We start from the raw sequence: 15,239 nt of genomic DNA on the forward strand, positions 1-15,239 counted from the left end.
ACCAACAGGAGGCAGCACTGCACACCCTGGACGTCAGACGTGTGTTAGCTTTCTACCTGGACAGAAGTAAACCTTTCCAAAAATTGCCACGTTTATTCCCTTCAACGGCCAAAAGATCCAAGGGCGCAACCATTTCTAAAGCAATGCCTTTCCAAGTGGATCTCACAGTGTATACATCTGTCCTGCCAGTTACACAGTTGACAACCTCCTACTGGAATTAGAGCACATTCCACCTGCTCGCTCTCCACTTTCATTGCTTTTCTCAGTAACATCCCTGCTGCTGACATTTGCAAAATGGCCACAAAAGCATCAGCAGACACCTTTGCCCGTCACTACGCTATTACTCACAACATGCAGCAGATACTGTCCTAAGACATACTGTCCTATCATCTGCAGTAAATGCTGCTCCAAAGCCCCAGCCTTCCAGTGAGGGGTATTGCTGTCTAGTCACCTAGAGGGGAGCACCCATTGGGATATCATTCGAAGAAGATAAGGTTAGTTACCCGGTGCGGTAATTGAGGTTCTTTGAGATTTGTCCCCCTCTGGGTGCTCCACTACCCACCCTCCTCCCTTCTGCTTTGGAACTGAAACATAAGCTCTGCAACAGAGAGAGAACTGGGGGGCGGTTGGATGCTTATATAGTCCTGTTCATGGCTCTAGAGGGGGGAGGTGCACATGTGTGGTCAGATGGGCACTGCAGATGATTTCTGATCCCAAGCGCACATCTTTGTTTGCCAAACATCGCCTCCAGCCTTAGCTATCGTTTTGCAAAAACATTTTTATTTAAATGGAAGAATGAATAGGTTTCCCTGTGGCTCACCCATCACTGACTAGATAGCTTGAGAATGCAGCAATGGAAAAATAGTTCTTCTTAATTTAAGGAATTGACTTGTTTGCTGTAGATTTTAGCTGACTTTCTGATTGAAATAGTATGGTAATTTATTTTGGTGCAGTTATGGCCTTCTGTATGTAAATCTAGACAAACAGATATGTGGAAATCCAGACACATATGGAAATGTTATACCAATAAAATAAAAACCAGCAGGACCTTATTAAAGGGAATAAGGCAAAATACCACATTTATTGTGAATACAGAAAGAATCATAGTAAGCAGTTAGTTATAGCTATAACATTCCATTCAGTTTCATATTTATTCACACATTCATTCATACACACACACAGGTTCTGCAAGGTTATCATAGTTACCATCCTTAAAGTTGCTTATGCCAAGCCGCTAGCTAGGTGGTCTGGACAGGAGGAGGGAGCAGGGCCTTGTCAGATGCTCATCTGATGCTCCTGGAAGTTGGTTTGCAGAATCAGACCCCAAAGTTCTCGCTTTCTAGAGTCCATTTTTATAGGCATTTACTCCTATGCCGGTCTATGGGAATTGCTTCATCATGCTGCTGCTGAATCAGCAGATGGCACATTCCTGACGGCTCTGTGCTGCCAGATGTTATCTTGTTTTGTGGTTCTCCCATCCTTGAGGCTGTTGGGTGGATTCCAGTCTGCCCTCTAGGGGACCTCTGGTTGTTTCCACTTGACGCCTTCTTTGGCTGATGGACGCTGGATTCTTAGGCTGGCACCTCCCTGATCATTCATTTATTATCCACACCAAGCATCAATCCACATACATCCTCTATCTCTATTTTAATCACAATTGTTAACAAAGTGAGATAAATACAACAAAACGGCAGGGAGTCTCTGTGTGCTGTTTCTGTTACAGAATATTGCTTTGAGTCTCTCTCTGTGTGAGTAGTTGTTGTTACAAAGTATCGCTTTGAGTCTGTATGTGTGTGTATTTGTTGTTTCAAAGCAATACTTTGAGAACAGACTCTGTCTTAGGATATACTAACACAATTAGCAGCTTGCAAGTTTCACACAGAGGGAGAGAAACAGTAAAAACAAGAGGCCAAAAACCAGGAGACCTCTTAATTAGTAAGACTCTGGAATTTAAACTATGGGGAATCAAACTCATTTGTGATTTTAATACAGAACTTCTTTAATACGATCCAACATAACAGAAATTTAAACAAGTCTGTGACAAACTCTTCAAATTTGCTGCAGAATTTTTTCTTTGTGTGTTGGTAAAACAGAGTGAAGTTAAATAGTTATAGTAATCTAGGAATTATGACAGGTAAACTTCTAAAGGGAACCAATTTACAAAACATTTATTTCAATATTTCCAAGAAAACACACAGTTATACCTCAGGACTGATTGATACAGAGAAACGCTTCAAGAGAAAGCCTTTGAGATTTTAAGACGTTTATTCCACAAGGCTTATTCCTCATTTTTTTTAAAGACCAAGTGCTAGAGAATTTCTTGAGGAATAGTTATTTATAGGTGTTGACAATGCCCTCTCTTTTGTTAGTTTTTGTTCTATGTTGCAATGTAGGTGATATTTGAAGTCAAATGTTGTATGAAAGATATGTTTCAGCAATCATCTGATACTTTAAAGAGAATCAGTTGAATAATTAATTGATTTTAATCTTAACTGTAGTTAAGCATATCTTTCCAGTAAAGTGTAAACAAAAAACTGAGGGCCATGGTACTGGCATTCTGTTAGAACATATATTTGTAGAATAAAGGCAGCATGTACCCATTGAAATACACTTAGTACAGTGGTAGAACATAGCAACTGTTCTATTCTTCCAGTCATTGAGACGTGATTTTCTTGTAGGTGGTTTTCTGGAAAGTGCATGGTATGGAAATCTACCCATCAGGAGATAGGTTGAGATCATCACAACATATTCATACTGCTGTGCCAGGCGGGAATCGAACTCAGGCCCCAGAGGTGACAGGCAAGCACTTTAATACTATGCTGCTGACACCAACTTTATATAAGAGACTCTTTAAAGAAACACTATTAGGCAAAAATCATACTTCGTAAAATATTTTTGTTACTTATTACTTAAATAATCCATATTAAACCATTTAAGTAACTTTTAAACTTTAATGCTTTTTGTTTACTATTTGTACTTCATTTAGTTTGGACAACGAAATTAGATTTTCTGGCTTATTTTCCTGGTTCCCATACATGAGCACAGTGATGCAACTTTTGTGGAAAATGCTGCAAAAAGCATTTAATTCCGTTTTTTTAAAAGTGTGAAACATTATGGCTGATTAATGATGAAGTGAACTGTAGCTCACGAAAACTTATGATCAAATAAATTGGTTAGTCTCTAAGGTGCCACAAGTACTCCTTTTCTTTTTGCGAATACAGACTAACACGGCTACTATGAAACCTGTCATTATGGCTGATCACCATTTCAAAACTGGTGAGTGTAAATTCATCTAGGGGGACGCACACGCGCGCGCACACACACACACACGTTGGAAGTTACCATACAAACTGTGAGAGGCTAATTAGTTGAGATGAGCTATTATCAGCAGGAGAGAAAAAAAACACACTTTTGTTGTGATAATCAAGATGGCCCATTTAGACAGTTGACAAGAAAGCGTGAGGATACTTAACTTTAGGGAAATAGATTCAATATGTGTAATGATCCAGCCCCTCCCAATTTCTGTTCAAACCCAGGTTAATGGTATCTAGTTTGCATATTAATTCAAGCTCAGCAGTTTGTCCTTGGAGTCTGTCTTCGAAGCTTTTCTGTTGCAAAATTGCCAACCTTAAATCTTTTACTGTGTGGCCGTAGAGGTTGAAGTGTTCTCCTACCGGTTTTTGAATGTTATGATTCCTGATGTCAGATTTGTGTCCATTTATTCTTTTGCATAGAGACTGACCGCTATACTTACCTACATGCCTCCAGCTTCCATCAAGGACACGCCACACGATCCATTGTCTACAGCCAAGCTCTAAGGTACAACAGCATTTGTTCCAATCCCTCAGACAGAGACAAACACATACAAGAGCTCTATCAAGCATTCTTAAAACTACAGTACCCACCTGCTGAAGTGAAAAAACAGATTTGACAGAGCCAGAAGAGTACCCAGAAGTCACCTACTACAGGACAGGCCCAACAAAGAAAATAACAGAACACCACTAGCTGTCACCTTCAGACCCCAACTAAAACCTCTCCAGTGCATCATCAGAGATTTAAAACCTATCCTAAAAAATGATCCCTCACTCTCACAGATCTTGGGAGACAGACCAGTCCTCGTTTACAGACAGCCCCCCAACCTGAAGCAAATACTCACCAGCAACCACACAACAAAAACACTGACCCAGAAACCTATCCTTGCAACAAAGCCCGATGCCAACTCTGTCCACATATTTATTCAAGTGACACCATCATAGGACCTAATCACATTAGCCACGCCATCAGGGGCTCGTTCACCTGCACATCTACCAATGTGAGATATGCCATCATGTGCCAGCAATGCCCCTCTGCCATGTACATTGGCCAAACCGGACAGTCTCTACACAAAAGAATAAATGGGCACAACATAATATTCAAGTTTCAGAGTAACAGCCGTGTTAGTCTGTATTCGCAAAAAGAAAAGGAGTACTTGTGGCACCTTAGAGACTAACCAATTTATTTGAGCATGAGCTTTCGTGAGCTACAGCTCACGTCATCACTTCATGAAGTGAGCTGTAGCTCACGAAAGCTCATGCTCAAATAAATTGGTTAGTCTCTAAGGTGCCACAAGTATTCATAAGATTCAAGGAATCATAACATTCAAAAACCAGTAGGAGAACACTTCAACCTCTGTGGCCACTCAGTAAAAGATTTAAGGGATGGCAATTTTGCAACAGAAAAGCTTCAAAAACAGACTCCAAGGAAAAACTGCTGAGCTTGAATTAATATGCAAACTAGATACCATTAACCTGGGTTTGTATAGAGACTGGGAGTGGCTGGATCATTACACATATTGAATCTATTTCTTTAAGTACCCTCATACCTTCTTGTCAACTGTCTAAATGGGCCATCTTGATTATCACTACAAGTGTTTTTGTTTTTGTTTTCCTCTCCTGCTGATAATAGCTCATCTTAACTAATTAGCCTCTCACAGTTTGTATGGTAACTTCCAACTTCTGTGTGTGTGTGTGTGTGTGTGTATATATATATATATACACACACATATCTTACTATATGTTCCATTCTATGCATCCGATGAAGTGAGCTGTAGCTCCTGAAAGCTTATGCTCTGATAAATTTGTTTAGTCTCTAAGGTGCCACAAGTATTCCTATTCTTTTTGCAGATACAGACTAACATGGCTGCTTCTCTGAAAACTGATACAGGAGTGAATCCATAAAGGATTGAGGGTTGGCAAGGTGGACTTCCCAAAGGGAGAGCAGTGAAAAGTAGTCAATACTGGTGTAAAGAATGGAGTGGAGATGATCATCAATGTAACAGCATTGGTGAGACCAATACTGGAATATTGCTTACAGTTCTGGTGCCCACGTTTTAAGAAGGATTTTTGAAAAATTGCAGATGGCGCAGAAAAGGGCCATAAAAATGATTCCAGGATTAGAGAAAATGCCTTATAGTGAGAGACTTTTAGAGATCAATCTTTAGTTTAACAAAAGGAAGATTGAGAGGTGAACTGACTAGTGTCCAAGTACCTTCATGGGGAGAAAATACCGGGTAGTAAGAGGGCTCTTTAATGTAGTGGAAAAGGGCATCACAAGAACTAATGGCTGGAAACTGAAGCCAGACACTTTCAAATTAGAAATTAGGCACCCATTTTTAACAGTGAGAATGAATAACCAGTGGAACAAACTGGCAAGGGAAGTGGGGGATTCTCCATCTTTTAGAGTAGGGGTGGACAAACTTTTTGGCCCGAGGGCCACATCTGGGTATGGAAATTGTATGGTGGGCCATGAATGCTCATGAAATTGGGGGTTGGGGTGCAGAAGGGTGTGAGAGCTCCAGCTGGGGATGCGGGCTCTGGAGTGGGGCTGGAGTTGAGGATTTGGGGGGTGCAGGAGGGTTCTCTGGGCTGGGACCGAGGGGTTCGGAGGGTGGGAAGGGAATCAGGTCTGGGGCAGGGGGTTGGGGGCATGGGAGGGGGTCAGGGGGGCAAGCTCTGGGCAGCGCTTACCTGAAGCAGCTCCCAGAAACAGTGGCATGTGCCTCCTCTGGCTCCTATGTGGAGGCGCGGCCAGGCAGTTCTGCGCGCTGCTCTGTGTGCAGGCACCACCCCTGCAGATCCCATTGGCTGCGGTTCCCAGTCAATGGAAGCTGTGGTGGTGGCGATTGGGGTGGGGGCAGCGTGTGGAGCCCCCTGGCTGCCCCTACATGTAGGAACCGGAGTGGGGACATGCCGCTGCTTCCAGGAGCCATGCAGAGTGGGGCAAGACCCTGACTCTGCTCCCCGGCTGGAGTGCTGGAACAGGGCAAGCCCCAAACCCTGCTTCCTGGAGATAGCTCCAGGGCTGGATTAAAACGTCTGGAGGACCGGATGTGGCCCCCGGGCCGTAGTTTGCCTACCTCTGTTTTAGAGGTTTTCAAATCAAGACTTGGGCACATTTCTGGAAATTTTTTTTTTAGCCAAGCACAAATTACAGTGGTAGATAGCTGGGTGAAGTATAATGATCTGTCTAGTGCAAGAGGTCAGACTAGATGATTGAGGCCTTTTGGCCTTTAAAATTTATTAACACAGACTTGGTGAGAGAGGAAGGTCCAACAACAGTGTAGTCTAGTAGTGCATAGGGTGCTGGATTGGGACTCATGTGACCTGGGTTCTTTTCCTGGCTCTATCACTGACCCGCTGTGTAGTCTTCTGTGCCATCCATTTTCTATCTTGTTTTAGATGGTAAGAATTTAGAGTAGAAAGTGTCTCAATATGGTCCAGAGCTCAGTTGAGGTCTTTAGGTGCTACTGTAAAATGAATAATAATCTTGGGATCAAATGCTGGATTTGGACCAAGATCTATGATCAGTTCCTGGTTTTGCCACAGGCTTTATGTGACCTGAGGCATGAGCCACTGAGGGTATGTCTATGCTGCAATTAGACACTTGTGGCTGGCTTGTGCCAGCTTACTTGGGCTCACAAGGCTCAGGCTAAGGGGCTGTTTAATTGTGATGTAGACATTTGGACTCAGTCTGCACCCTGAGCTCTGGGACCCTCCCACTTCATAGGATCCTCGAACCGAGTCTCCAGTTTGAGCCCAAACATCTACTCTGCAGTTAAACTGCCCCTTAGCCCCAGCCTCATGAGATTGACTCAGCTGGCACAGGCCAGCTGTGGGTGTCAAATTGCAGACATACCCTTAGTCTGTTCCTGAGTTCCCAGTTTCAACACTGAGGTAATACTGCTTTACCTCACAGGTCTGTTGTGAGAATAATATCATAAATGTTTGTGAGGAACTAAGATTCTGTGGCAAAAAGAGAGCTATTTAGCTATTTGAATACATGAGGGGAAATGTCTTCAGGTTTTGAAATTGAAGCAGCAGTGTGAGCTTTCAGATAAGATTTAGCAAGCAGGTCATGCTCCCTTCAGATAATTAGGAATTCTGTGGCACAGTACTGTATTTAAAACTTGGCTGAAAACCATGTGATAAATGTAAATTTGTTTGTTCCAGATATTAATCTTTGAGGTTATGTTAACTAATCAGGTAACTAATGCGTGTAAATGAGTGCATTAGAAGTGTTTTGCAGTAAATTCCATGAAAATTAACTGAGAGGAAGTAAATAAATTTGGCCTCTATAATGTCACACTCAAATAAACTATTGCATTTTTGGGATTTATTATCTTAATGCAGAGCTTTCCAGATGCTTCTTATGAAAATCTATGAAATTCTTGGCATATATTGATGTCTTTCAGTGAACATAGTGATTTATTGTGTCTCCAGGAAAATATGGAGGCACTGACTGTATCTCCATAGTTAACGTTGTAATGGGGCGTAAATTCGTGTTTTTCTTTATATATAAAGTTAGTGTGGAAACGTCACTTGTGAGTTTTTGTACAACTTGAATTTTTGTGTGTGTTTTAGTTTCTCTTCATATGCTTTTAATAGGAAGTATTCAAAATTGATCTCGTACTGCAATTTGTGGAAGTTTCACTTTTTGTTGTATCGCTAAAACAAAATTGTGTAACTGCACAAAAATTGATAGCTGAATCTTGAGTAGATCCTGATAAAGGACAGTTTTTGAAAATGTTTAGCATTACAAGTCACTTTTTGTCATTTTTTCCTAATGATTGAAAATGTATACACAAAGGGTAGCCAATGTATAAAATCTTTTCCATTGTGTACATAAAATCTTGTCCATCAGATAAAATTCTTCTCCATCAGCCGCTACACCTTTCTAGAAGATTTTTATCCTACAAAAGAGTTTATATGCAGTACTGACTGAGAAGGTTTTATGTGCTGGAATATAGCTGCTGCTATCTTGCTGAACCTTGAAATGATCATTTCAGAATATGAAACTTCTTTATTGCCTTTTCAAATAAAATGATGTAGGAATCCTGCTCATACACCCAAAGCATAACATCTGGAGTTTTCTTTTCACTCATCCAAAGCAAGCTCTTATAGGATATATTAGACAGAAACCATGAAAAAATGTTTATGAAAAATATGTTCAATATCTCAAACATATTACATTTTTAAGCAGTTTTCTAGAGTGATGATCTCCATATTAATTGCTATATGTTAACGTAACTCAGTGCAATAATATATGCAGCAAAACACCATAGAAAATGATGACATGTTTCAATAACAGTAATATGTAACTAGCAAATTAGACTCTAAATTAGCCAAATTACAAACTTTGAAAATTGCAGAGCAAACTGGATGGACAGTATCCTGCACATACGCTTGCAGGTATAATAGTATGGTCAGATGTTCTTGGCTCTTTTACACATATTTGATGCTCCTTGAAAATAAAGCATTTGGGGACATATGTACAGACACAGCTCAGCTGGAACAGTTTGTTTTAAACGCTTTTACTTTAATCCAATAAAAATGTCCTTTTGCTATAAAAACCCTTTTTCTGTTTAGAAGCTCTTGCTTTTACTACTTTTCCGTGAAATTTTCCGAGACCCAGAAAAGTATAGGCTTTTATCATTAGTGATCTGGATGACCTGTTCTGTAAGGAGGAAAAGTGCTATATACTGTAATGGTAAAGTGCTTAGATTTAATGGCACCAAGAGCTATATGAGGAGTTTTTTGGTGCTTGAAGGTTACATATAATTTTTGCGTGTATTTACTTATTTTTAAATGAAAACTGAACATAAGTTTTGTATCTGTAGAAACCCCATAAAAATATAGTTGTTTTCTGAATACTTTTGCACGTCAGAGCCTAACTTGGATGCTTTACCAGGCATATTAAAAAACAAAAACAAAAAAACTCTCAATCCTTCTCTTTTAGGGCTGTGCTACAGAAGGTGCAAACTGGTTTCTAAGACAGAAGTCACCCATGACACCAAACTTTTCTGCTTAATGTTGCCACAGAGTACTCATCTCCAGGTTCCTGTTGGGCACCACGTTTACCTCAAACAAATTATTGCAGGTAAGAATAGCTGAATCTATCCACTAACATTACTTAATAAAAGTGCTTTTTTTGGATCATTAGCAGTGTGACAGACATCTTGACAATTTCTTGCAATATCCTTAATGAACTTTATTGAATTAAGGTAAACCTTATTGAGGTTCATTGTATTAAACATGCAGTTGTGTATGTGTTATTGTGGAATTATATGAATGTAACTTCTCTAGGAGAGTGACTAATGCAGTCTCTGGCAGGTATTAGAAACTTCAAAGGGGTTTTTAGATTAATATGTAGGAAGTGGATTTCCTAGGGGGATACCTGGGGATAAAGGGAATGCAAATGACCCACTTCGAATCCACTCTTTTGAAACTACTGTCTGAGGAGGAAAACTAATTACCTGCCCTGGAAACTCCAGATCAAAGACCCCTAAACTGTATAAAGCAGTAATTCTCAATGTTTTATATTGGTGACCCCTTTCACACAGCAAGTCTCTGAGTGTGATCCCCCCCTTTATAATTTTTATTTTTAATATTTAACACTATTATAAATGCTGGAGCTGAAGCGGGGCTTGGGGGTGGAGGCTGACAGCTCACAACCCCCCACATAAACTTGTGACTCCGTGAGGGATCAGGACTCCCAGTTTGAGAACCCCTGGTATAAAAGGTGGACAAAACTTGTTATGAATGTGCTTATTCTGAGCTGATGCAGTGACGCACCACAAAAATAAACCCCTTGGGTGAGGTATGGAAGGACTGCTCCAGCCAGAGTCCATGTCAAGGTTGGAGTGATCTCTGATAAGCTTATTAGCATTTGTGTAGGTTCTTTTATTGTTTTTAATGTGCTTTCTTTGTAGTGCTTTTACCTTAAGAATAGAATAGGCTTGCGTAGAAAGAACTGTGAGGTAACTTATAATTGTTGACAGAGAAAGCAAGCTGCCTGTCTCTGCTAGGAATAACACAATGAAGCAGGGAAACTGTGCAGCCTGGAAATGCCCCTTCAGAAGTGTCCCCATCCTAGAAAAGAAATTGGCTGGGGAGCTGGAAGCCTGAGGCAGGGGTGCCCTTGCTGGATGGCTGCGGGAAAACACATATGCAGGTGTCCTGAACTGTGACCAACAGAACTCAAATCCAGTTTTATTAATAAAATAAACCAGCCTGTTAAATACCTGCAAAAAGTCAAGGGAGTCAGTTACTCTGTTCTTTTGTATGAACTCTTACCTTAACCGTACCATTTAGTTACTGTTTGTCTGTTCCCATTGTCAGATATCCAGCATTCCAGTTAAGTAATCTACAAGTATCTCCATTCTAGAGAGGGTTTGGCATTGAGTGCTTATGTAACTTTCCTGAACTAAGAGGTATACAGTTCTTTTATTTAATGGATGAAAATAAATGACTCCTTTAATTGGAAGAGTTGCAGTAGGGAGCGCAGAACAGCAGCTGCTGGTGGCCCTATGATCTCTGCCCAGCAGCACCCATCTTTCTCACCATGGAGGCATATGTTCATTACTAATGAAAGGTACATATTGGGGGGGTAGACAGCTTCTATCTTCAAGTGCCACTAGCAGCAGCTGTGGGTTATTTCATTCTACCTGTGGGGCAGCTACTTTAAAAAATCAGACCTGAAGGAGAGGTACCAAAGCAACTAATATAGCTGTAACAGCAGCTGAAAGAATATGAGGCTCAGAGCCTGTATCATCTTTTCCTTTCCCCTTTCAGTGTCTGCTTGCAATAGCAGAATCTGGAAGTCACAGCCTTTCCCCTACTCAAAAGGGGGAAAGGAAGATAAAAAAGCAAAAAGCTCCAAGTGGCCTGTTGGTACTTTGTAGCCAATTAGGCAACCAAAGTAAAGGGGCCAGCCTATTCTTGAAACACCTGATGTCCTGTGCGCCTTATGTTAAAAACTGCACCTGTAATACTGAAGCGAACCATGGGTAAAAGTATCCAGAAAACACAAAACAACTAGTTACAATAGAAAGTAGTTTTTTATTCCAGCCCTAGATGCTTATTCTCAGATTGGCACAAAGATGTGGAAGATGGAGCCCTTAACCCTTTCTGATCATCTTTCAGGGTGTTAAGAGATGGACAAACCTCTTAGATCGAGTGGGTTGTCTGGCAAATGTAAATAAAAAAAGTAAATTTTAAAAAATAGATACAGTCATGCATTGTTTACGAAGTTTGTGAAGCTAACATCACTTATGGGGCTATACTGAGCCTTCATGATGTCAAAGATGGACAATCGGATACATCCTGCAGATCTAATATATGGGCTATCTGGATTCTGAAGCAGGCAAAGGGAAACAGCAGGATTACTTTCATCTGCTATCCATTACAAGGCCTCTTACAAGGATTAAAAAGGATTAAAATCTTGCAAAGTCAAGTGGTGTTAAGTTAGGAAGTGCCAGAATGAATGTTGTGTGCATGGAGTCTTAATTTGACCACCTTGTGTGTCTGTGTTATGACACAGGCCTGGTCTACGCTAGAAAATTAGGTCGACATAATGTGTCTCTCAGGAGTGTGAAAAGTCCACACTCTTAAGAGACGTAATTGAGTCAATTTAAGTCCCCATGTAGACAGTGCTAGTATCCCTCCCATCAGCGTAGGTGGTGTCTACACTAAAGCACTGCAGTGTTTTAAGTGTAGACAAGCCCACAGTCTTCACATACTTTTTTTTTTTTAACCCAGGATCCATGGTTGATTGAGTGCACAGGGTGGAGTTGCTCTAGGGATGAATCAAGGTTTCAAAGTGAAGACTGTTGTCTGTAATACCGCTGTTGCATTTGTTACAGAAGTTGGAATTGTCAGGCAAGAGTTAAAATTTAGCTAACAGCTAAAACAGAAACCGCAGATCAAGCAGAAATGATTCAGTAGCCCAAGGACACTAACAGCTGTAAACACTAGATAAACTTATATGGTCAAATGTCCGCCCAGTAACTCAGCTCTTAGAACAGAACAAACCTTCCCTTCACAGCCCAATGGATATCTGTAAGCACTCATCCCGACCCCTCCCTCCCCCCTCCGCCCCACATCTTTCCCCTGCAAGATAGCCATAAATACTTATTGTAATCAGGACAACTGCTATACGTACCTACTGTTCCTTTTTCTGTCTTTGTTCAAAGTTCTCTTAACTTGTAACAGTGTCTGTCTCTGTATGTACAAATAAATGCAAATAAATTAATTTAAAAAGTATATAACTGGCCACTATGGCACCATATTTTTAAAGCTGTTTTTCAGTCTTCCCTGTACTACCCCTTCAGTAGTGTGTGTGCCTGCCTAATTCTTGCGGAGGGGGAATCTTTTTGCCTAACAGAAGACTTGTACTGAATGAGGCAGGGGACTGCAAGAAGAGAAAGGGAAGTTGAATGCCACCCTGAAGACTTGGATTTTATCCCTGCCTCTGCCACAGAGTTGTCGTGATGCTCAGCAAGTAAAGTACACCTAACTTTTCATAGGTAGTCAATCTGTGTGCAAGTAGAGGCTGCATCATAATGCATAAGCATCGGGGCCAAATTAAGACTGCAAAGACAATGTTCGCTATGGCATTTCCTAACTTTAGTGCTTGACTTTGTTCTCCTTATTAAATCCTTAACTTTGTATTTCCTACTTTTTATGTATTTGTTGGCAAAGAGGAACTTTAAGTAATGTTAATGAAATATTTTGTGAATTTCTTTACATTTTAAGAGAGAATCTTTTATATATGTGCTATTTAAATAATAAAGCACTTACTTGTTTTAGAGCTTCTATTTTGGAGAGTTCATTAATAACAGGTTTTGAGTCCCATGGGGATTTCCAAAAATCTGGGCTTTTAGGGACTTTCAGTTTATACTGGAAAGAGAGTAATCTCTTTGCAGTATTCCTTAGTTTTTGTGTTGTACTGGTTGTGGTACTTTGGGGGTTCACCCAGACAGTAAGGGGTTGTCACCACCTACTCTGTAACCTTGGGTGCTTCTGTGCTGTGCAGTTTTGTCTCAGAGCAGTCTGGTTACCGTACAATGACCAGCCTGGTTAATCCTTGTAGCGTGACACCAACAATCCTGACTCTATCCAATACTATCTCCTTTGCAGTGCTCAGTTCCTCTCACTGTAGCACTCACAAAACTGTATCAAGTTCCCTGTGCCTCTAAAGAGACACTCCACAGCACCAACCGGCTAGTTTGGCTGTGGATTTTAAAACTCTTGAGTTTGAAACACTGTGTGGCGACTATTGTGTGATAAAACAATACATTTTTTAACAAAGACAGCTGTTTAAGTGATACCAAGTAGAAAGAATGGGGATAGAAATGGTTACAAACAAACAACAGTAAAAATGCGTTTCTAAGACTAAAATTTAACAAACTAGAGTCTTTTGTTCAAAGTAGTTTTCTTCCATGATTATTCTTGCAGCATGCCTGGGCAGTTCTTAGCCAGGTTCTAACATAGAGCTCAGAGTGCTAGGTTTCTTTGTCTCTTCAGATGAAGGATGCCAAAATGTTTTTTCTCTCTGCTTATATCTTTAAGGTTTTATCTGTGGTTATGCCTACACTACGCAGCTTTTAGCAACATGGCTGTACAGCTATGCCGCTAAAAGTCACGCAGTGTGTAGCCACTGTTTGAGCAGTCCTGCCAACAAAAAACTTCCATCCCCAACAAGCAGCATTAGTGTTGTCGGCAGGAGAGCGGTCCTGCCGACACAGTGCTAGTCATACTGGCACTTGTCATTGGCAAAACTTTTGTCTTCTGGGGGTGTGGGTGTGTGCGTGTTTTTTAACACCTCTGAATGACAAAAGTTTTGTCTTTCACTTGCCTATGTAGACAAAACCCCAGTTTTCAAAGCCCACAATACAAAAAAAGGGAATTTTTTATCCAATAAACACTGAAAAAACACCAGGAATGGTTACATGTAATAAGGGGTTGTCTACACCAGGGATTGGCAACCTTTGGCACGCAGCCTGTCAGGGAAATCTGCTGGTGGGCCGGGGCGGTTTGTTTACCTGCAGCGTCTGCAGGCTCGGCTGATAGCAACTCCCACTGGCTGCGGTTCGCCGTTCCAGGCCAATGGGAGCTGCGGGAAGCGGCGTGGGCCAGTGGACGTGCTGGCCGACGCTTCCCACAGCTTCCATTGGCCTGGAACGGCAAACCGCAGCCAGTGGGAGCTGCGATCAGCCGAACCTGCAGATGCTGCAGGTAAATAAATTGTCCCGGTCTGCCAGCGGATTTCCCTGACAGGCTGTGTGCCAAAGGTTGTTGATCCCTGGTCTACACAAAGCACAGGGGTGTGATTTCTAAAGTGTGCTAATGTCTTGCACATTAATTGGTCCACGTAGCCCCTGTTGGTTCACACTGAAGGTTCCCAGGAGCACTTTCTTGTAGTGCTGTGACCCTGAGAGCACCCATATGCCAGAGGACAAGGGGCACCCCAGCATGTAGTAGTTAGTCAGCTGGCCTGACCAACTCATTGTTGTCATAATCTGCATCTCAAAGATGTCATGTAAGGTATCATATGTGAACTGGTAACATGCTGATCATTAGCATCACTGCGTGATGTACGTAGGGGTGATATATGAAAAGTTTTAATGTATTTGGCAGACAGAGCTTACATCACCCCACCCTAGACAAAGAAATGTGGTCCATCTGCTTGAATGTGTACTCTCTCCAGTGTAAACTGAGACAAACAATGAAAGCACATTTACATAAAAGTAAACAAAGCAATCAAATGATTGAGAGCCACTTAATTATCTCAAGGGGGAGGAGAATGCAAAAATTAACATGGCATCAGCTCCATCATGGACACAGGAAGCTGAGCCTCCAGAAAGTATTCTTTTGGTGTTTACTAGTTAAAACCTAAAATCAGAAGGCCTAAATGGTGGTTGT

General features: G+C 41.2%; 1 protein-coding gene across 2 annotated transcripts in view; it reads left to right on the top strand.

Annotated features, from left to right (window-relative positions):
- The window catches only part of CYB5R4 (cytochrome b5 reductase 4), an 86,865-nt gene that overhangs the window by 45,318 nt on the left and 26,308 nt on the right, over positions 1–15,239 (top strand). For both annotated transcript variants that reach the window (XM_048845117.2, XM_075126561.1), the window contains one exon: positions 9,274–9,414. In XM_048845117.2, coding sequence (XP_048701074.2) covers positions 9,274–9,414 — 141 coding nt within the window. The remainder of the gene's footprint in view (positions 1–9,273; positions 9,415–15,239) is intronic.

The sequence above is a fragment of the Caretta caretta genome, chromosome 3 (genome assembly GCF_965140235.1).
Source record: "Caretta caretta isolate rCarCar2 chromosome 3, rCarCar1.hap1, whole genome shotgun sequence".
Classification (NCBI taxonomy): Eukaryota; Metazoa; Chordata; order Testudines; family Cheloniidae; genus Caretta; species Caretta caretta.